At 50.1% G+C, this 22,981-nt stretch overlaps 1 protein-coding gene across 1 annotated transcript in view; it reads left to right on the top strand.

The window, feature by feature from the left end:
- The window catches only part of LOC149367859 (uncharacterized), an 88,584-nt gene extending 68,432 nt beyond the window's left edge, over positions 1-20,152 (top strand). Inside the window, exons 6-8 of the mRNA XM_089575341.1 lie at positions 10,682-10,770; positions 19,552-19,720; positions 20,132-20,152. Of these exons, the coding sequence (XP_089431467.1) occupies positions 10,682-10,770; positions 19,552-19,720; positions 20,132-20,152 (279 nt within the window). The remainder of the gene's footprint in view (positions 1-10,681; positions 10,771-19,551; positions 19,721-20,131) is intronic.
- The last annotated feature ends 2,829 nt before the right edge of the window (positions 20,153-22,981 follow it).

Raw genomic sequence — 22,981 nt, 5'->3', positions numbered from 1 at the left:
TACATACATACATACATACATACATACATACATACATACATACATACATACATACACAAAGAGAATCATCCAGGGCGACCGACTCTTTCTATTGGCACACTCACAGAACCGATCTCAGAGTACATCGATTCTCTCATCAAACATACGAGTATACCTCCGAAACGTCCATCTTACTACACAAATCATTTACAGAGAAAATTATCCAATATCACCTGTCCTCAAGGCACTTTCCTAGCTACTCTAAGCGTGACATCACTTTACACTTACATCCCACAAGACGACGGTATTCAGGCCATGGTCGGAGCATATAAATAATGTAAAATTTTAGACTCCCCTAGTCCAAGTGCCGTCGAGACACTTGCCAATTTGGTTCTTAAAAACTAAGCACCTTTGAATTCAACTACTCATATTATATTCAAACTAGCGGGACAGTTATGGGCACAAAAATGGCGTCAAATTACGCCAACATATTTATGAACAAAATTGAATCAGACTTTCTTAATATCCAACCAAACCAGCTCTTTACAAACGCTTTCTGGATGACATATTTACGATTTGGACAGAAACCAAATACGAACTCACCCAATTTATCACCTCATTCAACAAAATACATCCTAATATCTCTTGCACACACACCTACTAAGCCCTTAATATTAAGTTCTTGGATGTTTTGGTTCAAGTTGAAGGAAATAGATTAATTTCTAGCGTCTACAAAAAACAGACAACAGCGTCTGATTTGAACAGGTGCGGCCCACGCAACTGTAAAACTTTGATCCCATACTCACAGGCAAATCAGCTTCACGAAAATTAACTAAAATGTTAATCGCATGCGGGACATTCTAAACAAACAAAACATTACACGTCCTCTATAATTAACGATGCCATTAAAAAGGCAGAAGCAACTAATCATAATCACGTCATTGACGAATCTCAGCCAGTATCAAAGCGTTTTAATGTCATACTAACCTTCACGAACAACCTCACGAGCATTAACAAAACCCTTAAAAAACGCTTCAGTAGCATAGAACATAGTGACCGGCATTCCAAAATTTTTCAACGGCACCCTAGATAACTTACAGAAGACCAAAACATTGGTTGCGGCTTGACCAATGGCCATCCCGAGTAGAACAGCGAGAGCAACGGCGCGGCAATCGCAGCGGCGGCGGCACCTCTGCGTCACCCGCGTAGCGGAGTCGGCAGTGGCCCCAGCGCCGCAGCTTTGCGCCGTGTGACGTCACTCTCCTAGAGAGTGCACTGCTGGCGCAGCGGCGACGGCACCTCTGAGTCAATCGCGCAGCGGAGGAGTCGGCGGCGGCTCCGCGCTGCTCTGACGTCACTCGCTCCTCGCACATGCGCAGCTGGGGCTCTACGGAGCTCCGCGAAATCGCTCACACGTAGTGTAGTGTTGCTTCCGCAACAAAAATTAACAGAACCATGTTGTCGGTTCGACAGTCAATAAATCGAGAGTTGTGCGTTGCACACGATGGGGGCCGCCACCGTCTGGAAGACGTTGAAGTAACAAGAGTTAGCTGTTCGGTAGCGCCATCTATCGTACATGTGTTGTATTGCCACGTGATTAGGCTATTTTTTCATACCTTACTGCGAGCGAGCGCCTACCGCCTTGAGGTCGGATATTTTTGGCCAATTTGGCCCAAAAAAGTTGTTCGACTCATTGGAGGGTCATTTTTAATTGCCACATGGCGGTAGGTGCCCGGTCGCCATGAGGCAATCATGAGGTGAGCTGCCGAGTGCTGACGACATGGCCGCTATGATAAGCCTAACCACAAGTAAATAATAACCTAATTAGACAATATTGGTGTCTAAGATAGAATCGTTCTGGAACAACGTAGAACAACGTAGAATGCGATCAATCGAGACAGATTTGGGCGCGTTTTCGATCACAAACAAAGGGATGAAGCGGCACTCCGGCAGCTTTGAAGAATGAAAAATACCGCAAAGATTCGCGCGTGTAGTCAAAATCTACCAGACATCGGGAAACCCTCCACCGCCGGCCGAGGGTTTGCCCGTGTGGATGGTCCAAACGTGCGAAGAAACAGCAGTTTAATATACGTTTCGGCCGGAGCGTCTGTACCACAGCCGATTACATGTACCATGGTTGAATATACGTATATATTAAGGTGGCCAGCAGTCGCCGAACAAAGGCAATCATAGAGGAATATTTCTATTATTTTATGCGAAGCATACTAGCCGCACAACCGAGCTCTTCCTTGCTGCGCCGCGCGCGGCCGCGTAGCTACCACTTGACCTACATCGGCACACCACGTGATATGACGTCACAACAGCTGTGAAAGCTGGGGCTCACCATCCGCCTGGCGGCTGAGGCCGTGAAGCGACAATGTGTCCTCACCAGACCTTAGTTTGCGAGGCTCCTAAGTAGGGCTCCCTTAGGCCTGCGTGCCGGGGGGTCCAAAAAGGAGTCTCATTTCGGTGGAAATAAACGTTTTGATGATGATGAGCTGGGGCTCAACTCGTGCGCTCGCTTGCGGACGCGCAGCCTCCGCCGGCGGTATGCTTCGCATCCTAGGCTTAACCATCAGCTAAGCCAGGCCATTTTTTTTCGGGATGCTATATATATAGGGCGTTTTTTAAATTGGTTTTTTGGGAGAAAGGAAATGGCGTAGTGTTTGTCTCACATATCTCGGTGGACACCTGAACCGCGCCGTAAGGGATGGGAGGAAGGCGGAGTGAAAGAAGAAAGAGATGCCGTAGTGGAGGGCTCCTGAATAATTTCGACCACCTGGGGATCTTTAACGTGCACTCACATCGCACAGCACACGGGCGCCTTTTGCGTTACGCCTCCATCGAGACTCGGCCGCCGCAGTGGGGTTCGAACCCGGGTACTCAGGCTCCGTAGACGAGCGCCTTAACCACCGAGCCACCACCAAGATTCCGTTTCACCGGTTTTTAAAAATACTATGAGCAGACATGAAAGTCATAATTGTGAATTGGTCGTGCAGCCAGGGGGACACAATCATCGTAACGTGAGTAATTAACTAAAATTCATTACTTAACTGTTCATTGAAGTTAGCTTGCATGTGCACACTGGAAGCTTCGCGGCATTAGTATTCAAAGACTAATCTCATTTTGTGCATTTCTGGTAACACGCCTGCGTCCTGAGCACCGATATGCCGGCGGAATGGAGCGATCGCTATGCATTTAAGCGATTGCTTTTGGAGTGGGTGGTAAGAAGCGCGGGTTTAGACTTTCCGTCCGAGAGCTGAAATTCGAAACCTTTTGCTTGTGGCTCCCCATTCTTGTGAGGCGAAGCGCCACGTGCAGCGCCAGACCAAAGAGGAGCCCATGTTGAGTGCCGCTGTCTCGCATGCGCAGCAAAATGGTTTGGGCTGAAATTCCAAATGTGCAGATCCCAAGACCAAATTGCACAATACAGCATATTGTCACGTTGCAGTGACGGCAGTCCAGCGGTCAGGAATACAGCAACAAGGCTTGCAAACGAAGCTCTTTATATGGGCTGACTTGCGCCCGCAAAAGAACTGAATCACTCGGCGGCGGCGTAGAAAGAGAAGTTTATTTTTTCTGTTTTAACATAGAAAATACAAAACAGATGAACTTAATGCTCTGATCACTCAAGCACATGCTCAGTGACGCAGCACTGAGCACGTCAGTAATGCAGTAAAAATGCCGATACTCGACCGCCGCGCAGGGCGATAAAGTATGTCGACCATTTGCGCAAGAACTCAGCCTCGCTCATTGACAGAGCGTCCATGCATGCTTGTTCAAAGAGGCGCGTGCGCAGGCGCTGCAACATTGGGAACATTGTTCTTTGCGGACGCCCATTTAAGGATGCCACTCCATGCTGCCGCCACAAAATGAACATGCCGACACACAAGAGCATATTTTGAAACACTTCGGAAGAACTAGTGCGCGCTTCCAGGCGGGTAAAAAACATGCGTGACACTAATGTCCAAAAGGTGCGCGCAACTACACACTCAAACATTGCGTGCTGCAAAGTTTCAAGCAGACCGCACTGCGGGCATCGGGCGGAGGGCGCCACGCCCCACGCCGCAAGGCGGTCTCTTGTGGGCAGGACCCGCCAGCCTCGCAGCCAGCCGAAGTCCCTGACATCTGCAGGAAGCGTAGCTGAGGTCAGTTAGCGCCAGCGTGCCCGTCTCGTTTTCTGGAGTTGTTCGCGGGTCAGCGCAGCGACCGTTAGTGCTTCACACATTCTGGAGGGCGGGGTTTCATCAACATCCAGATCGGGCACGCTGGCAGTCAACGACGTCAGTGTGCGACGCACATTAACGAAAAATGCCGGGGGCTGCTCGGCTGTAGGTCCAACCACGTGTTGTGAAAAAAACACGTTACGCGCTGTACCCAGAAAGTACGTGAGGAGTGTTCTCCCGGGATAGTCTGGGTTGCGTACAAGATCTCGTACTCCTCGCAAGGCGAGCACATTGCACATGGTGCGGATACAAGGTATACCAAACCCACCCATGTACGATGGAAGGCGCATGAACATTCGTGACACAAGTTCGGTTTTGCCCGCCCAAACGAAAGAGCCACAGGCCGAGGTTAGCCTGCGCGCAAACGTGCGCGGTGGGTTTGCGACGCGGGCGACAAAAAAACATGCGGCTAGGATTGTGGACTTAACTATATAGCAGCGCTCTGCCATTGAAAGGCGGAAAGTTGACGCCACCGAGAGGCGTTTCTCAGCGTTCGTGCGGAGGTTAGTCCAGGTTTCGCGGGCTACTTCTCCGCTGGCGAGGAATACTACTCCCAGGACTTTCACTCCCTGCACCCACTCCACCTCGCCCGCAAGGTTCGGTGTGAAGGTGCCAAACCTTAGTGCCTTGCTTTTTCCCCTGTTCAATAGGGCCCCAGATATCTCGCTGTACTCGAGAAACAGCCGCGAAAAAGCGGCGTAGCTATCCTCGTCCTTGAGGAAAAGCGACACGTCATCGGCGTAGGCCGATACCTTGATTTGGCCCTGGCCAGGCAGAGGGAAGCCGCGTATGGATGGGCTGTCGTTAATGCGCCGGATGAGTGGATCCAGGCACAACACGAAGAATGTTGGGGAGAGAGGGCATCCTTGCCTTATGCCCCTGGTGACTGAGAAGGGAGCGCTCTGGTGGCCGTTTATGGAGAGACGAGCATTCAGGTCTGCGTAAAGTAAGCGCAGCCTGCTGACAATTTGCGGAGGGAATCCGAAGGCTTCAAGGACTCCGAACAGATACGAGTGTTCCACCCGATCGAATGCTTTCGCCTGGTCTAGTGAAACAAAGCACCCGCTGAAGCCCGTCCTGCTGGCAAATGTGAACAGGTCTCTAGTGAGTGCCAATGCATCAAACACAGAGCGGTCAGGCACGCTGCTGGTTTGAGCCCGGTGGATTAGGTGAGGTAGGATCGTCCGCATTCTTGTGTTCAGTAAAGATGTGACTATTTTGTAATCTGCGTTTAAGAGGCTTATGGGCCGCCATGCTTGCGGGTCGGAGGGGTCACCGCCCGCTTTCGGAATGAGTATGATGCGACATTCGCGGAAAGAGTTTGGACGTAACCCATCCGCGAGGAAGCCGTTGACCATCTTCAGGAGCGCTCCTTGGATCTCGTAAAAAAAGTTTGAATAAAAACTTGTTGGAATGCCGTCTGGACCGGGGGCAGAGGCTGCAGTGCATTCATACTCTGCAGGATGGCGTGCAGCTCTTGGCTTGTGGCTGGTGCGCAAAGGTTTTCATGCAACTCTTCAGCTACTCGTGGCAAGTTTCCAAAAAAACTTTGTAGAAGCCCGTCATAACCATCTTGAAGATGTAGCCAACTGTCCGTAGAGAACAGGTTCGAAAAGTGGCTTGCGAAGATCGTGCAGATATCGGCCGTGGTTTTGCTTTGGGTGCCGTCTGGGAGTGTCACGAAAGGCACAGTAGCGGGAGCGAATTCCTCTGCCGTGCCTGCGCGTACGTGTCGTAGCACAGCCGGGTCTGATATCGGCCGCCCGAGCTGGTGTGCACGACTAGCTGCCCGTGATGACTGGCAGAGCAACACGTGGTAACGTGCTTTAAGTAGACTCAGGTAATCGCTCATGGCAAAGGTTAAGGGTGCTCCCCTTTGCACTATACGGATGCGCTTGAGGGTGTCATTCAGTGCATGAGTTACCCGGCGTCTGCGGTCTTGACCGGCCGCCACCAGGGTTGCTTGCCAACGAGCCTTGAGTGTGTCCCATGAATCAGTCGCAACGAAGCTCCTGCACGATGCTGCCAACGCCGTACGCAGCGACGCCACGCTTTCCGGGTCCGCCAGTAGGCTCGTGTCCATGCGCCACGTAACAGTACGTGGGGTGTCCTCACCAAAGTCGAGCCTGACTGACAAGGGGTGGTGATCGGAAATCACCGGCGTGCCTGCAGGGAACGCGAGAACTTCGCAGCTAACGACAAAAGAAGCGAGCTCTGGTGGAAAATAGAATTTGTCTATCCGACTCGCTGACTGTGCTCTCTCAAACGTCGCTCCAAAGGCATCCCCGTGAAGCTGCACCCACGCGTCAGACAAGCGGAACTGAGTCACGAGATCGCGGAGCGCGGGGGCACCGCAATAACGGCGACCGTGACCCTGTCCGCGGACGTCACGGTCGATGTTAAGTACACAATTGAAGTCACCGACGATGAAAGTGGGGTAGGGATCAAGGAGGAATGAGTCGAGGTGCTCAAAAAAATCAGAACTATTAGTCCGCCGTGCTGGCGCATATACAACCAACGCACGTACCCGCCGCTGGTTTAGTGTGAAGTCGACCGCAAGAGTGCGGCCGTCCAGCCCGAAAGTGCAATGAGCACCCGCGCGCAGGCAGGGGTTTACAAAAACGACACCAACACCGCACATATGAAAATCAGTCAACGAAAAATAAGCAAAAACAGAAAACCGGGTGGTGAAATTCAGCACATCAAGTGAAGTACGGAAGTTGCATTCCTGTAAAAACAGGATGTCGACGCCCCTAGCCCTGGCAAAGTGCATCACCTCTCTCTGTCTGTCTACGGATTGAAATCCCCGAACATTCAGGGAGAGGAGATGCACAACCGCCATGACTGCCAAGAGCACCGACGGCATAGCATACAACCTAAAGAGCGCTGCCATGGGCGGCGCTTGGCGCGCGCGGCACTTTTTTGCTAGAACGTTCGTTAACAGTCCCTTCGGATTCCGATGATTGGGGGTGGGCACGTTTGAAGTCTGGTCGGGAAAAGTCCATGTTTTCGGGGCCGTCGGCGCTTGTGGCCTCGCTCACCGGTTGCTGCGTGGTCTTGGCGACGCTCGCAGCTGAAGCCGACGCCAGGGTCGCCGATGGGAGGGTGTGGCTGGCTGGTGACGGGAAGCGCGCGTCGTCCGCACCTCCAGGAGTCGTCGTTCCTGACACCTGGCCGCACGTCAAGTCGCCTGTCAGGCGAAGCGGCGTGACTTTGTCCGGTACGTCCACCAGGTCGCCCGACGCCACGCTCGCCTCATCGCCGCTGCTGCTCTCGGTGTTGTGAAGGAAGCTGTGCGGGGTAGCGGCGGCAAGGGTTCCGCGAAAACAGCACCGAACGGCTCCACCTCGTTTGAAGGTGTCCCCTCGAGCTGCTCCTTCACGGGCACCTCCGTCGCGGGGGCGGGTTCGGGCTCCCTCGAGCGGCTGGTCGTTGGGTGCTCGTCGGCAACAGGCGTCCGGACGGTTGGTGGGCTCCGCGTTTCTGCGGCCACGTTGTCCTTACTCGGTTCCTTCCTCGAGGCGGCGGCCGCCGCATAGGACCGTGGCCGCAGGCAGTCCGCTGTGGCGTGGCTTCCACCGCAGCGCCTGCAAGCCGCTCCGCATCCGGCCGTGTCGTGGCCGAACACCTCGCAGCGAGCGCACCGCGGCGTTCGACACGCCGCGCCGATGTGGCCGTCCTGCCCGCAGCGGGAACACACCTTCCGGACGCCTCGGTAGTCAAACATGACGCGGTGGCCCTGGACGGTCAAGAAGTTCGGCACCGCCTGCTTCATCTCGATCCGGACCACGCGCGTCCCGTTGCCGACGTGACGACGGCCCTTGAGGACGGGGTGGGTGATGTCCAGCACCTTGCCGAAAGAGCTCAGTGCCGCTGCCAGCGCCGCGTCTCCCACGAACAGCGGCACACGAAAAGCCGTCACGTGGACCACGGCAGGACCCACGCAGGCTACTGGGACGGAAGTGCCGTTCACGTTGAAGGCGCCTTCCACGAGCATCTTCTCCGCCGCCGCAGCAGAGGCCATGGCGACGCAGAACTTCATGCCTCCATGGTGCTGGAGGCTCTCTAGCCCTTTCGGGCCGACAACCAACTCGATGCCGTCGACGATGTCGTCAGCTGTCGCGTCGGATGTAACTGTGAACGAAAAACAGTGCGCCTTTGGGGGCGGCGCACGGAACACCGGAGGGGCAGCAGGTCCCGGGCCTCCCATGACGTCACGGGCGGCCGACTGGGCTGCTGCTTGAAGGCCAGGAAGTTGCCCGAGCACCGGCAAAGGCACGGCGCCTGGGCTGGGAGGCTGGTTGCGGATCCTCGGGGTCGCAGTGGATCCGAGGCCCGCCTGCACTTGTCAAAACTTCTCAGCAAGCCAGCGCCGAAAAAACTTCGCTGGTTCTGGACGAGCTCGGGCAGCAACAAACGTGCTCGTCGGTCGTCGAACTACGAATGCCAGCCACTCGCGGCATCGCTCAATTTAAAGCCGGGAAGGAGATAAGAGGTCAAGATCATCTACAGTAACCTCGAAAAACGTCGATGCAGCTCTTCATGGCTATGATTAATCGAGATTAGTGCGGTCGCTTCTCGCGTCGCGAACAAAAATGATAACACCCCTTTCCTGCGGCCTTGCGCGAACGAACGGACACTACAATGATACGTGGCAATATGCTTTGAACGGCACTGCGTCTCAGTTTTGCATGCATGCTAACTCCAGTGCATTAAAGTTAAATATTAAATTTTAGTGACAAATAAGGTGCGGATGATAATTCTTCTCAGTATTTGGGTCCGCATGGGCGCATAACTCCTTTACGATAACGATTTTTGTGTACTGCTCTTGGTACTCTTTTAAATCTATAAAGCCTAGTTTTGAGCACCCTATGAATACAGTCACAGCACCGGTGAATTTTATGGTATGAATGTCAGGTTGGCAGTTATAATACACCGAGTAAAAACTACGAACCAAACACTGACCATGCTCCTTTACTGACGTCCAGCTACGGTGACGATACGGTCGAAAGTGTTTGCGATGGCTTCGATTCACCAAAGAGTAAAGTTAAAACGCAATACTTAGTGCTGGTGCGATAACGTCCATAGGAAGGACGGATTGAAGCAAACAGGTGAGAAAGCTGTAGATCAGGCTCTCACTCGGCAACAGATAAACCGTTTTAGCTCTGGAAAACGACCTTAACACAAAGGCAATGGATGACAAAGTTACCATTATTATCACAGCAATAAGCCCCGGGACGGTAGGCTGGGCAGATACTGGCAGGCTCTCCCAGGTGGCAGTCACTGATTGGAAACATCTAGCACCACTATCGGAACCAGTCAGTAGCCATTAAAGAAATTGGCGTAAAAGAGTTCGTTGCCGGTGTTATGGAGCGAGCTCAAAAAAAAAATTACCGAAGACACTTTGGAAATTCTAAAGTGTTCTTGGCGAAAGCCTTGTGGTCAACCCACTGCCGCTTCCCTGAACCGCTTGGCTCTGAATCACTGGGCCGCTTCGGAGCCATGCGTCTCACTCACTCGACTGCAACGAGACGTCTGGGCAAGGAGCGGCGGTGCTGCTGCCACCGCCGACGCCCGCGCGCTCGTTCTACCACTACTGTGTGACGTCGTGGTTGCTATGCACAGCAGCGCAGCCCACCGCTGCGCCGGTTACTAAGTAGGGGAGGAGGTTGCGCCGCTGCGCGTAGGAGAGGCCACAGTTTGCACGATTCCAGCGCAGGGACGGACACCTTGAGCATGAGCAATTAAAGGCTTTCGCCTTAATAATGGACGGAGCTTTAAACCTGCGCAGGGAAAATTTAACTCAAGCTCAGTAGAAGAACCCCATTAGGGCTAATGACCTCAAAGAACAGGAGAGCGTGGTAGCTTAAGTGTACCTCTAGCTACTCAATGTCGAGCGCCGCCATTTTTTTAGTACCAGATGAGGTCTTCAATCGACCAGAGCGGCTGACATTACAAAAAAACATCCGTTTTTTTTCGACCCCTCGTTCGTTGTTTGAGCGACAGCGTCTGTGGTGGCGTCGGTGGCTTCGATGGTGTAACCGCCAGTGTGAACGAGGAGCACAGCGGGGGGGGGGAAAGTACGGCTAGGCGAAAAACGCGCGAGGAGGAAAGCGGCGGCGGAGGGTACAGCGGCAGCATAAAAAAAGACTCCGCAGCGGCGGCGAGACATTAATAGGCATCAGAGTATAGCGCGTACCGACGTGCATTCGCCGATGACGTAATCGATAATGTATGCGGCGAGTGCATCTCAAGGAGTGAAAGTTGCCGCTGGCGCCCGCTCAGAGATGACGGCATAGTGTTAAGCTCCGTGGCCCGAGCACAAATACCTAAAGAGCTCGGCTTGAGTTCCGCATTACCGATTATCATATTCGTCGGTCAGTTTTTTGCAGCGTCAGACACTTGCCTAGCACGCGCCAAAATGAAGCTTTGATCTGAATATATAACACCTAACACTTTTCTTTCCAACGTACCAGCATGGATTTTCCTATTGGCTTCCCTTGCCGGTGCCGCTAAACACAATTGCCACCTACGTCGCCGAAGCAAATGAGAATAATATACCAGAGTAAGTATTTCTCCTTATATATTGCTTCGAAAGAACATTTCTTTTCTTTCAATGACGTGAGGTAAGGGAAGCCACCCATGCAGTGCCTAATTATCATCCCTGGCTTTCCTGTACTCTGTCTGTGCCATTCTTTCTGGTTCCTTGGTCCCTCCCCAATACTGGAGTGATTTCAGCTTAGAACAAAGCCTTGTTTTCGGCATTTCTCTTTTGTTTTGAAGTGAACATCGTGAATCCTTAGCAGGGATTTTCGTTATTGATTCATTATTATTATTACTATTATTATTTTTCTTATTGTTGTTACTGAAGAATAAGAAATAAGCTGCGGCTAAGCTTGGTTAAGCCCGGTAATTGCGAAAGCAATATCCGTACCTACGCCATGGTTCAGCTGGTAGTGTAGCTGGTGGTGGTGCTTGTGGTTAGACTTGTGGTGATGCATCGGTTATACAATCCAACCCAATCCAATCCAATCCCGCCGTCGCACACAAACGGCGCGAGATTACAGTGCGAAATGGTCGCCCAGCTCTTCGGCGTGACGTCAAAACACATGTGGCGCTCATTGCGGAGAGAGCGGGATGTGCACCGCCGTCGCACACGGACGGCGCGAGATGGTCGCCCAGCTCTTCGGCGTGACGTCACACAGAGGTCATGCGAAAGGTCATTTCATGTGCACCGCCGTCGCGCCGCAAAGGCTTGAAAGTGAAAGTAGTATTGCTTTCGCAATAATAACAGAATTGAAAAGAGCAATGAAAACGATGCTAACAATGAATGACATATAAACAGTTAACAGTCAGAAGGTGTTATAATCACTGTTGGGAAAGGCGGTTTCTCTTAAAAGAGTTAAAATCACGAATTATAGCAACACCACATGGTTCCATAGCGCTTACGTACGCATCAATACACGCCTTTAGCATACCGTGTTACCGTTACCGGAGTATCGGGTGCCGCCAACCGCCGCTGAGCCCGCGCTGATTGGTCCCGATGCCGCAGGCGCGCGCGCAGCTGCCGGGTACGTGGCGCCATCTGGGGCCGTCAAGGCAATTTGCGCATGCGCATTGGCTGTGCGTGGGCTCCCGGCACTCCTGTTTCGATAACGGTAACGGTAACATGGTACACGGTACGCTATAGGTGTCTATTAGCACAATGGGGCCAAGTTGTGAGCGGTGACGTCACGTCAGTCAGATAGCTTTGTCACAGGGACCGTTCAGGCACCTCAAGGTTGATCAAAGCGGCTAGATGCATGAAGTCAATGGGTTCATGCAAAACTTTGAAGCAGACGACAATGTCATGCGACTGCCGACCAGTGTTCAAGCCGGTTAGTGACAGATCAGGCGGGGCAATCCTGTAATCGTCTTGGGGAGCAGATAAGCACACCGACCGAGGGGCTTTACACCGACCGATCCTCGCAGCAGTCTACCATATCCAATATTCTCGGGCGAAATATTGAATATTGAAGTGTTCGATCGCATCGAACTCTTCAGACTGGCGCAGAAAGCCAATAAGGAACGCTTTGATGATAGCAAAAACGTTAATAAAAAATACAAAACTTCCATCGGATGACCGGGGATATACTGAATGTCATAGTGAATTCTTGCATATTATGAAAAATTGCGTTCATAAAATGGTTTCACGCTCAAAAATGCTTTTGTATAGAATTGTTGGTTATGTGTGGAAGCCTTCATGTAAATAAATCTACGGAATCTCTCCGTCGACTATTCGAGACAATAAGAATGGGTGCGGTTAGAATAAAACGGACTGATATCAGAAAAGAAAAAAGGAATGTCCTGAAACGGGACACATGCATCACCACCTTGGACTGCAAGGTTATATTTTCTTCACACGTTAGTGTTCGTTGGAATTTTACAGCCTATGACTGCATGATGCGCTACGATTTATCGATGTTGGGCCTGGAGCAACACGATTCGTGAATGGGGCTGCTGCACAGCGGTTACAGCTTCTCAGGATGGCACCGGAAAAAATGGTAGGGCCGATTACGCTCTCGTGTAAGACTGATGACACAGCGATGTTGTTTGAGTTTGGTTCGACTAATTTAACCGTGATTATACTCGTCATTTCTATCTGTTCTCTTCTATAGTAACCCCCCCCCACTCCCCCGCTCAATATCAACAAACACTCGGCACTGGGTCGTCAGTACGCACAAGTGTTTATTTCAGTACCGCCCACTGACGCCTGACGCTCCCTGTCGGAGCAGACGACAACCAATATAAAAGTTGTCGTCCGCTCCGACAGGTGACGGCAGGATCCGTGGGTGACCTCATTACTTCGAACACGGCCACCGCTGCGCAGGACTAGCGGAACAACCTCCGGCTTAAACAGCATCTATTTATTTATTTACAGGATACTGCCAGCCTCAGTTTGAGGCCTTAGGCAGGAGTGGGCATATCAATAATACATCAGAAAACTAACATAACAAAAACATCGCTGTTAAAAGCGCACACCGGAACAACCATTAAAAGTGCAAGCAACAAGGCATATGCTCCAGAGCGTGGCTGTGTCTTCTCATTATCTCGGGAGGCAAGAAGAAGGAATCAGCCCAGGAGAAACTAAAAGTATATGAGGTGCAAGCTTTTACCAAACCTTGCTGTCGTCACGCCCTTCAATTTTGGGAGGCCAACCGCATCCGAATGTGCATTCGGTTGAAAATATGTATTCCGAAAAAAAAAACACTTCTATGCTCTCAACTCCGTCAGGAATGCACTGAGTATCCATAAAATGCGAAAAGAGCGTATTTCAGGACCGTCACCGCAAGCGTATGCGATGGCGTATTTCGCGCGTCGAAAACTATTAGTTTAATTCTGGGACATGCAATTAATGGCTGCAACCAACTTTCTTCTCGTGCTCCAAATTCTTCCCACTGTCTGGCTTGGTGGGGGGGGGGGGGGAATCTGACTGTGTGGACTGCTCGTGCCCCCCCCCCCCCCCCCCCCGCCACCGGATACGGGCCGGTGTAGTTTCGGCTACTAGGCTTTGTTCCGGTGCAACGCCAGCAGTGGGGATGGGACGGCCGGGACCCATCCTCTGGGGATGCAAAACCCCATGGGAGTGGCAGCGACTCCCAGGCGACTATGAGGGCCAGTCGCGCGCGTGAGTCCGATGCCTGAGCGGAGGCAGGCCTGGGTTCATGCTCAGGTTGGACACGCGAAATCCGGCCCGGAAGGCATGTCCAAAGATCTAAAGGTTTTCAAATACATGATACCTTCCTCCGCACGCGGGGGCGTGCAAGTCTGACTACCGACGCGTCGGTTTCTGGTCACGGAGAAACCAGGTCCGCGTGGGGGTTTATAGTGGCCAGGCTCTGAGGACACGGCGCCTCGGGGAAGCGGCCTTGCGGGACGCCGGGGGATAGGGTCCTAGTACGACCTCGTAAGAGTCTGGCAAAAACCGTCGATGTTGTGGAGTACCGGTGGAGTAGGCCCTGGCCATCTCACCCTAAGCCACATTCTTGGTTAGTGGCCCGGTCGCCCGGCCTTGAACACTCTCTCCTCAGCAGGAGAAGAGCGAGCTAGGGGAGGAAATAATTGCATGGATGGATGGTAGGAAGCACAGATGGGTCCCCACGGAGTGTGTCAGGTCCGAGGCCGAGGGCCGGTGACGATCTGGGCCTCTACTGGCCGGACCCATCACACATACTTCCGGAGTCTGAAAAACCGCGAAAAGCACTCGACGGCGAGTAGCCGGCAGGTTGGAAAAGCTTCCTAGTGTAGTGGAGGAGCCCCAGGTAGCTGCTGACCCCGTGTTAGGTTTTCCTGTCTCCGACGGTCGGAGCCCGTTGCGTGTGGTGGGTGGTCGGGCATCCCGTGAGTGGGGCCGCACCATTGGGCAATCTCGATGCTCTACCTGCCCTGGCCAGGCAGGCCAGCAATGGAGTCGAGACAATCGAAGGATATGAACAAAAACCTCGCTGTCCCCATTCCCAGCCTTTGTCCCAACCTATTCCCTACAACCATTCTTCCCATCCATTTGTCCATCCCCTCCGCTACTTCCCAGGGGAGATCAGGGGAGTCTCCCTGGGCCCGCTCCCCCGGCTGTTGGTCGCTATAGTAGCTTTTCCCTTTTATTTTACTTTTCCACCCACGGGTGGTGAAAATACAATTTGCCTATGGGCCTATTCTTTTATTTTCGAATTGGGTTAAGCCTGTTGTACGTATGTGGCGCAGGCAGGGGCTTATTATTTTTATTTCCTTTTCGGTTGCCCCAACCTATTCTTTGTCTGGCTTGGTGAAAGTTGTGAGGGCTTATCCTACCTAGTGATCTTGCCTTAAGCAGTGAAATTTTGGCACGGAAGTAAATACCAAGAGGCTCCAAACGCTGCTCGAACGATGTCTTGTAGTATGCAACTATTGTTCACGGCTACTTAACTGTGCAGCACGAAAGGTCAATTTTTCAAAGTGCTCTCACATATGAATTATGCTTGTTTTGGTCCTCTTAGTAGGCTGATTGCAGTACCTGATAGTAGTACACTCGGGCACCTTACCAAAAGAAACTGCGCATCACATAAAACATAAAAATTGATATTACAAGTCTAAAAGTCATCTATACTGAAACGCTTTGATCTCTAACAGATCTATAAACTAAGCCTTCATGAAACTGAAATGTCTTGAAACATTCTGTGCCTTCACAAGCGCGTCTCTGACAACTAAAACTGGTTTCCAGTGAGGTCTTATAAATGAGGAGGAATATATTCCTTAGCCGTACAAAAAAATTGCGCCTCTCCCGTAACCGAGAGTAGAGTATGCATGAAATATTTAAACTACTGCCATCTAGTGTGGGGCACAGCTACGGTTAGCTGTCTTCAGCGTATCTACATTTTTCAGAAAAAGTTTCTTCGTCATGTTTACAATGTCCCCTGGGACTCGCCAAGCAAAGATCTCTTTCTACAAAGTGGTGAGCTAAAAATACACAACTTGTATAAATATCGCTTGAGTGTCCGGTTTAAACTCGAAACACGAAGAAATGTAAACCACATACGTAAACTTGCTGAACTACATACCCGAGATGCAAGCTACACAACAAGGTATGCGGAGACATGGATAGTCCCGACCCCACGGTTAAACTCGGGTAGAGAACGCCTGCAGTTCACTCTTCCGTCCCTGCTAAACGCGTATATATATAATAATTTTGACCTTTTCAGTTCGTCAAACAGGTCTTTGCGTGCTTTGTATGCTAGCATATAGGATTTTTTGTCTTGTGCTTTTTTTTCTTCTTTCTCTTTTTTTTTCTTTGCTGCCATTACCTGTGTCTACCCTATGTGAATATTGTGTTAATATTGTATTGTCAAGCTGTCTCTCAGCTTTTTCTGCGCCTCCGCTGTCTGTATCTTTACAAGGCAGAAATAAAGAATTTGAATTTGAATGTGAATATTTACGGGCCTAACACAGGCTGCATTGCTCGGCTTAAGCAGCTGTGACGGTGGCGGAATTGAAATCCAGGACGATGCAAAAGCGTACGCGGGCACGACGAGACGCAGGCCTGACAAGAATGCACAGGGTGGTCCACTCTAAGTGCGAACACAGCTCCGCGTGGCCGCGCTCCGCGAAGCGCCAGAGGATCCGGCGCGTTCGCGCATCGAAGCAAAGCCGCGCAGGCGCACAGGGGCCCGGGGCAGGAGCTTCGTGTCGTCTGCTACAGCGCTGCGCCTGCGCGCACCTCAAGCGAGATGCAAGCGAGGTGCGCGCCAGCGCGGTAGCAGACGACACGAAGCTCCTCCCCCGGTCCCCTGTGCGCCTGCGCGGCTTTGCTTCGATGCGCGAAGCCCCTGAGATCACGCATGACAACGAAGTGTATCGTGGCATTTATGTGCTTTTCGCACGCGTTATTAGAAATCGGAAAGTATAATTCCGTGCAATCAAATGCACAGCTCGAGTGACATCTTGATGAACATTGAGAAGACACCTGCAGCAGTTATTTTTTGTGACTCGTTTGGAGAGCAACCGGCGCTTGTATGCCGGTCCCGTAGCAGGGCTTAGAGAGTCTCGTTTAAACTTGTGTGGTCAGAGCAGAGTGTTCGTCCTCGCTTCGGCGAGCGCGGCTTCGGCCGCTTATCTGTTTTTTTTCAGCCGCGTCCGCTCCGGCGGACGCAGTTGATGCTGCGACGCGCGTCTTTTCTTGCATATTTCCCTTCCTCTGATCTCTTACCTCTCCTCTGTCTGCACGTGGCAGCGGTGGTGGCTTGGCTAGAGCCAGTAGCAGGCCCGTGCAATTTCCTTTTCATCCTTCTCTCAGTCCCAACAACAACTCGTTACGTCTCCAACGGTGCCCGGATGTTCTCGTTTCAGAGCCTGGATGAGTGGATTTCAGTGCCCGGATGTTGGCTCTCGATCTCGGCGTGACGTCACCACATTGTCGACAACGGGAGCTAAAAGCATTTCATGCTTAAAACCATTTCAGTTTTAGTAGCTTTAGCGACATAATGCTACTATTCAGTTGGAGCTTAGTTAGCCATGTAGATTAAACTATCTTTAGTTTTTTGTCCAAGGTGTAAAATAATGAGGAACCAAGGGATAGAGTTAGAACTGCGTGATAACTACGCTTGGCTAGGCTGTGAAATTTTTGCGAGAGCGAATGACAAGGAAAAACTGGAGGCCCTCAAGCAGTGAGCTCGGCACTAGTCTTTGCCTCTTTTTGTTTGTTAAATAATTTAACTACTGAATTAGCGTAGTTATCTTATGCTTTAATTAAATATCGGTTTATTTACTCTGACTATACCTTCTTTTATTTCAAGCAACCATTTTAGTTTTTCGAATTTGGCCCCGTGGGTGCTTTCCCGTCCAATTACTATATCCCCCCATCCAGCCTATTCAATCATCCAATGGTTTTTGCTTATAGTTAATTAACTAATTATTCTAGGTCAATAAAACTTTTTGTTCCATTAAGTATCACTCGCCAAATACATTTCAGTTCATTTCAAACTTTTTTTTCACTGTTTTGCCTGTTTTTCCACTACTTTTCCCTCCATGTCTGTTTTCCCGCCCACTCACTTTACCTACGTCTGTGCTATTCCGATGTCTTTCGGACATTTTTGGCTCTAATTATTAAGTAATCATGCTATCGACATTTTATTTTTTTTTGCGCAGCACCCTTACATCATCCTCTTGCGATCACAACCGCTTCACACAACGTCATAGTTGCTGCGGGCACGTTTTGCGGACACGTTTTGGTGACACAACCCCGCCGGCATGGCCTAGAAATGCTTTCGCATTAAAAACTTTGTGCCTTCTTGCGAACACAAAGAACAAGAAATCTTTTTGCATTTTCTTCAAATCCTTGCAGAATATTAGACACCGAAGATTGCAGGAGAGCAAGATTATGTGTCAGCCCTCGGGCAAGTCACCCTTCGTGAAAATGATGTATGGCCTTCTCATATGCTCTATAACCTTGCTTTCAATATTCCCTTTTCCTTTTGCTTACTCACACTCTGTAGAGAGAAATCTACAAAAGGTGCATGACCGTAAATCTATAGATTTTTTATACACTATTTACAGGATTCGTACTACCCACACACTGGTCTATTTTTCTAAATAAAGTCTATAGACTTCCTAGATAAAAGCAAACGGACGCTCAGTAGGCTCTGTAAAGAAATCGTGAGGACTGAAGACGCTTCCTCAATCAATCAATGAAAACCAATCAGCGTTACCTGAGTCGGCGTGCCTTTTTCTCCTCATTAACGTAAATGCACTTTGTAGGATCGCGCCTCGTACACGACCTCGCTGGCTCTCCCCTTTGTACTTCCCGCGTGGCTCGCGCAGTGCAGCCAGCAACAAATGCGGAAGCAATTACCGGCATGGGGAGGACGCCACTTTGGAACGCAGCCGTGACGCCTCGGGCAGAGGGCGCGCGTGCGGCGTGGCCTTGCCGTCCCGAATGGGGTGGTCTTTTTTTTACCTCCATGGTGGTCTCCCTCCCACCGCGACTGATCAAATGACTGATCCGCTGACTGACAGCGTTGTAGCCATGCGGGGAGGTAAACAAAGGTCTTCCGGTTGGACGCAGCACGGGAGGGTGGCCGCCCTGAGGCAGTTACGCATGTGCATGCACTTAAGATGAAAAGTGTGTTCTTGGGGGAAGGCGAGGATGTTGCGTGGAGAGCGTTTTACGAATGTTTTCTTGATTTGTTTGTTTTATTTATTCGAGCCCTGGTTTCGAGGCTATGCCCAACCCACAGGGCCGTGGCTACTGCGAAATTAAGTAGCGATTGGTTGATCCAAGACTGGGGCGGGTCAAGAGAAATGACCGCCCCAGCGCCTTTGTTTCTGTAAGAAATAAAAACGGAAGGAAAAGCCAGGAATGGCAGTCGCAACGAGGCTCCGTGCTTAGCACGTACGGAAAACATCTAGGCTCTAACCGAGACCATCGGTCGATGAGTAAGATTTTCCGAAGTCGTATCTCTGTGTGAGATAAGTCCCAACCAGGCTCCGTGCTTAGCACGTAAGGAAAACTTCTAGGCTCTAACCGAGACCGCCGGTCGATGAGTAAGATTTTCCCGAAGTTGTATCTCTGTGTGAGATAGTATCTCTGTGTGAGATGAGTGCCTTCTAAGTTACAGTACTTGAACGTCTGTGTGACTTCAGGCTTCTGCAACTGAGTTTGCCTTGTATATACTCTGTAAATATAATTTCCCTTTCGTACTTTCTGCTTCTGGACTCCTGTGCTTCAAAACACCACCGAACAACTCACGTTTGGAGGAGGCTGAACTCCCCCGAAGAAAAGCAAACGAACCTGAAGAAAGAAAAAGAATTTACACTTTTTTTTCTGCTTCGTTTCCAGAGTGTACGTCGTAATTCCCAAACATCGGAGAGAATATTTCTCCTCCAACCTTATAAGCAGAGGCCAGCGTCTTACTTTCATCATCCGCAATGCGAAACGTGGATACTTCATCTCCAATGATCATGACCGCAATAAACCAACCGCTATTATCCACTCCGACAATCCCCTAGTAATTGGAGCAACGATTCAGCAACATATGAAGATCTTCCGAGTAGAATATGTAAGCTCTCATTCATCTTGCTGTCATTTATAAGTTATTCTACTGTCGCTTATATTATCCAATAGGGATTCTCGACCATGTAGTACGACGCCGCATCGTTAAAGGACTAGGTGAACCAAATTTTCGCTTGCATGTTTTCTTCTTTCAAACGATACGTTAGACATTCAAATACATGGAGCACCCTGTGGTATTCGTCTGTGACCAATAAATAATTTATAATTGAATTTCTCCTTGAAGCTTTTTCGGTTTTCGTTTCACCAGTCAAACGATGGCTGTGACGCGTAGTTGATGCTTAGGTCGAGTAAGGCATAAACAAAATCGGCTATATAATTGCTGACGAGTCATTTTTTTCCATTTCAGGTCCTGGAAGAGATAGATTAAATGTCGTAGTGAATTAAAACGACACATCAGCGATCATATTAGAGTTCTTCTAGAAGATCACGTGACGAAAACATCAACTCGACGTCGTAGTCGTCGCTCGGTCGATGAAACCGAAACAGCATGAGAGAAGAGATTCGATTGTAAATTATTCAGCGCTTGTTGGCAAATACCACCCGGTGATCCTTGTATTCTAATGTCTAACGCATCGTTTGACAGAAGAAAACGCCATATAAAATTTGGTGCCTGTAGTCCTTTAAGGTATATTCGGCGAGAGCAGTTAGGAGTGTGTCAGTTAATTTAGGCCCAAAGCGCAGTATTTGACGCGTGAAAAGTATTTCTTGAGGAACATTGTGTTCCTGTTGTCTCTCCCTGCTACATAAACTACTAATGAACGCTCCTCCTATTATCAAAAGTGCTTTCAGGAAATGCTATGGATATCCTCTAGTTTCAATGTTACAGCGCTCTGTTGAGCTAGTCAGTGCCGACGCTACAAGTTTGTTATAAGCAACATTGGCAAGTATGCATGCTGAACAGGTAAAGACACCGTGAGGCTGAGACAAGATGAATGAAGTAGACACACGGCTGATTCACCAATGAGGACCTGTATTGTTGCCAGGCAGTAAATCGATGACATTTAGGAAAACCAACGCTTGGCGCTGTACCAAGGATTGACCACGCAGAATGAAAAATTGTAGATTAAGAACCAGGTGAACAAAATATTAAATCAAATTTTTTTATAAATTGATTTCTAACACGCTCGTCCCCGCACTCTAAGCTCTTGAAGCAGGTTTTAAATTTATCTCATCTAGGACATGCCGCCGCCAAACGCAAGCTAGCTTCAAATGGCTGGAAAAGGCTGGAAAAGCCGGGGTTTTTTTTTCGGACCACATTATAGGTGCAGTAGCGAAGTTGTCCTTGAAGGTTTTCGCCAAAAAATAACCGCTGTTTGCAAACAAGTTGCGCAGAGCCGCATTTTTGTGATATGTGATAGATATGTATACTCAATGTGTCTCACAGCTTCAAAGGAATCACAGGAAGAGCCGATGTGCAGTAATCCTTTCTGTTAAAAAAACAAGTGGCGCAGCGCCTTTGAACGAGCTTCAAGCGCGAGAGTCTTCAAACTGAAGAACGTGAGACGAATCGCGAAACCTTGTACTATGCCAAACAAATGTATCGTGCAGAAAGGCGCCATCCTAATGGCGGTATTGTTTTGGTTAAGCAGAGAAATGCCTACATGACCGCCTGAAAGTGGACGACCGTTCCCTGAAACCCTCTCCTAGAATCAATGTTCTCATGCATTGGCTGTGGTGTGCATTATGTGCAAACATGAGAGTCCCATTCCTAAAGCACTCCCTCTCACGGTGGAAAAAAAAAATGGCAGTGGTTTAGCCATGGTTTAACTTGGAGGTTTAGCCTGGAGGATTAACGAACGGCAGCGCCCAACGGGCGCCGTCGAAATTGTTTTCAAGGCGTAAGCCTTTCTTTTATCATGAGCGGCGCGGGCGGAAGTTGTAGACGGAAGATGTGGACGGAAGTTGTCCGCACGAACTGTCATCCATAAGCTTATGGTAAACAAAATAAATTGCAAAAGTTGATGAAGTAACAGTTAAGTAACAAATATGCAATAGAAAAATAATAAAAACAAACAAAAATAAGTGCAAACAGTAAAGAAAAAAAAATAAAATATAAAAAATAAGGTAACAATATGAAACAAGAGAGAGAGAGAAAACTTCATTGTCGGAAAAGAAGGGTTCCTGGACGCTTAGCAGAAGGGCCAGGTGGCCGTTAGCTGATAGCTGGCGGCGACCTCTTCGGCGCGCTCGATGGCTCCTGCCTGGACGGCGGGGTCCGAGCTGCGCAGCACTTCTTCCCAGGCGTCTGGTGAGGGAGCTTCTATAAGAGCTTCCGGAGGAGGATCCTCCGGGCAGTCCCATAGCATATGATCGAGGGTGGCAGTGCTACCGCAGTGTTTGCAGGTGGGGTCTATGAGATCGGGGTAGATGTGGGCGTAAATGTACGGGTTCGGGTAAGAATGGGTTTGAAGTCTTCTCCAAGCCACCTCTTGTGACTTGTGCGGGGGAGGATAGATTCTTCGAGAGAGTTTGTAGAATTGGGTAATTTCGTGGTACGAAATCACTGCCTCCATCTCGGATCCCCCTGGACGAGAGCCCACCGCTCGGCCGACAAAACCTCGAGCGTGTTGGTGGGCTGCTTCGTTCCCTGGGTTCCCTGAATGGGCAGGAGTCCATACCAGTTCTATTTCTCGTTGCAGTGTAAAATTTGTGAGGATGTTTCTAGCAGTTAGGGATATTCTACCGCGCGAGAAGTTGCGTATGGCAGTCTTCGAATCACTGAGAATGATGTCAGCGTCAGTATTTGCTATGGCCAAGGCTATGGCCGTTTCTGCTTGATCCGCGTACTTGACCGTGACTGAGGCCGCAGAGATGCACTCGCTTCTTCCTGCTATGAATTTGGATGCGCAGATAGCGAAGGCCCCTTGGCTGAAATTATAATCGGCTGCATCGGTGTATACTGCTCCAGGATGATTAAGGTAATTTCTATGCAAAGCCCGCGCTCTGGCTCGTCGTCTGCCATCGCGGAAGCCCGGTAGCATATGTTTGGGGAGCGGTTTGATGACTAGTTTGTGGCGCACTCCTCGTAGTAGAGGGCCCGGTCGGTCAGACATGGGTTCAGCGTTTACGCCTATTCGATCGAGAATCTCCCTTCCCGCTATAGTGTTGGCCAGTCTTTGGATGTGCATCGCCTTGTGTGCAGTGATGAGTTCTTCTACAGTGTTGTGTATACCCAAGGATAAAAATCTGTCCGTGG

Source organism: Amblyomma mixtum, chromosome 1 (assembly GCF_055824585.1).
Source record: "Amblyomma mixtum isolate Tamu chromosome 1, ASM5582458v1, whole genome shotgun sequence".
In the NCBI taxonomy this organism is placed as follows: Eukaryota; Metazoa; Arthropoda; class Arachnida; order Ixodida; family Ixodidae; genus Amblyomma; species Amblyomma mixtum.
Note: the sequence above shows the minus strand (reverse complement) of the source record. Positions and strands in the feature narration are given on the sequence as shown.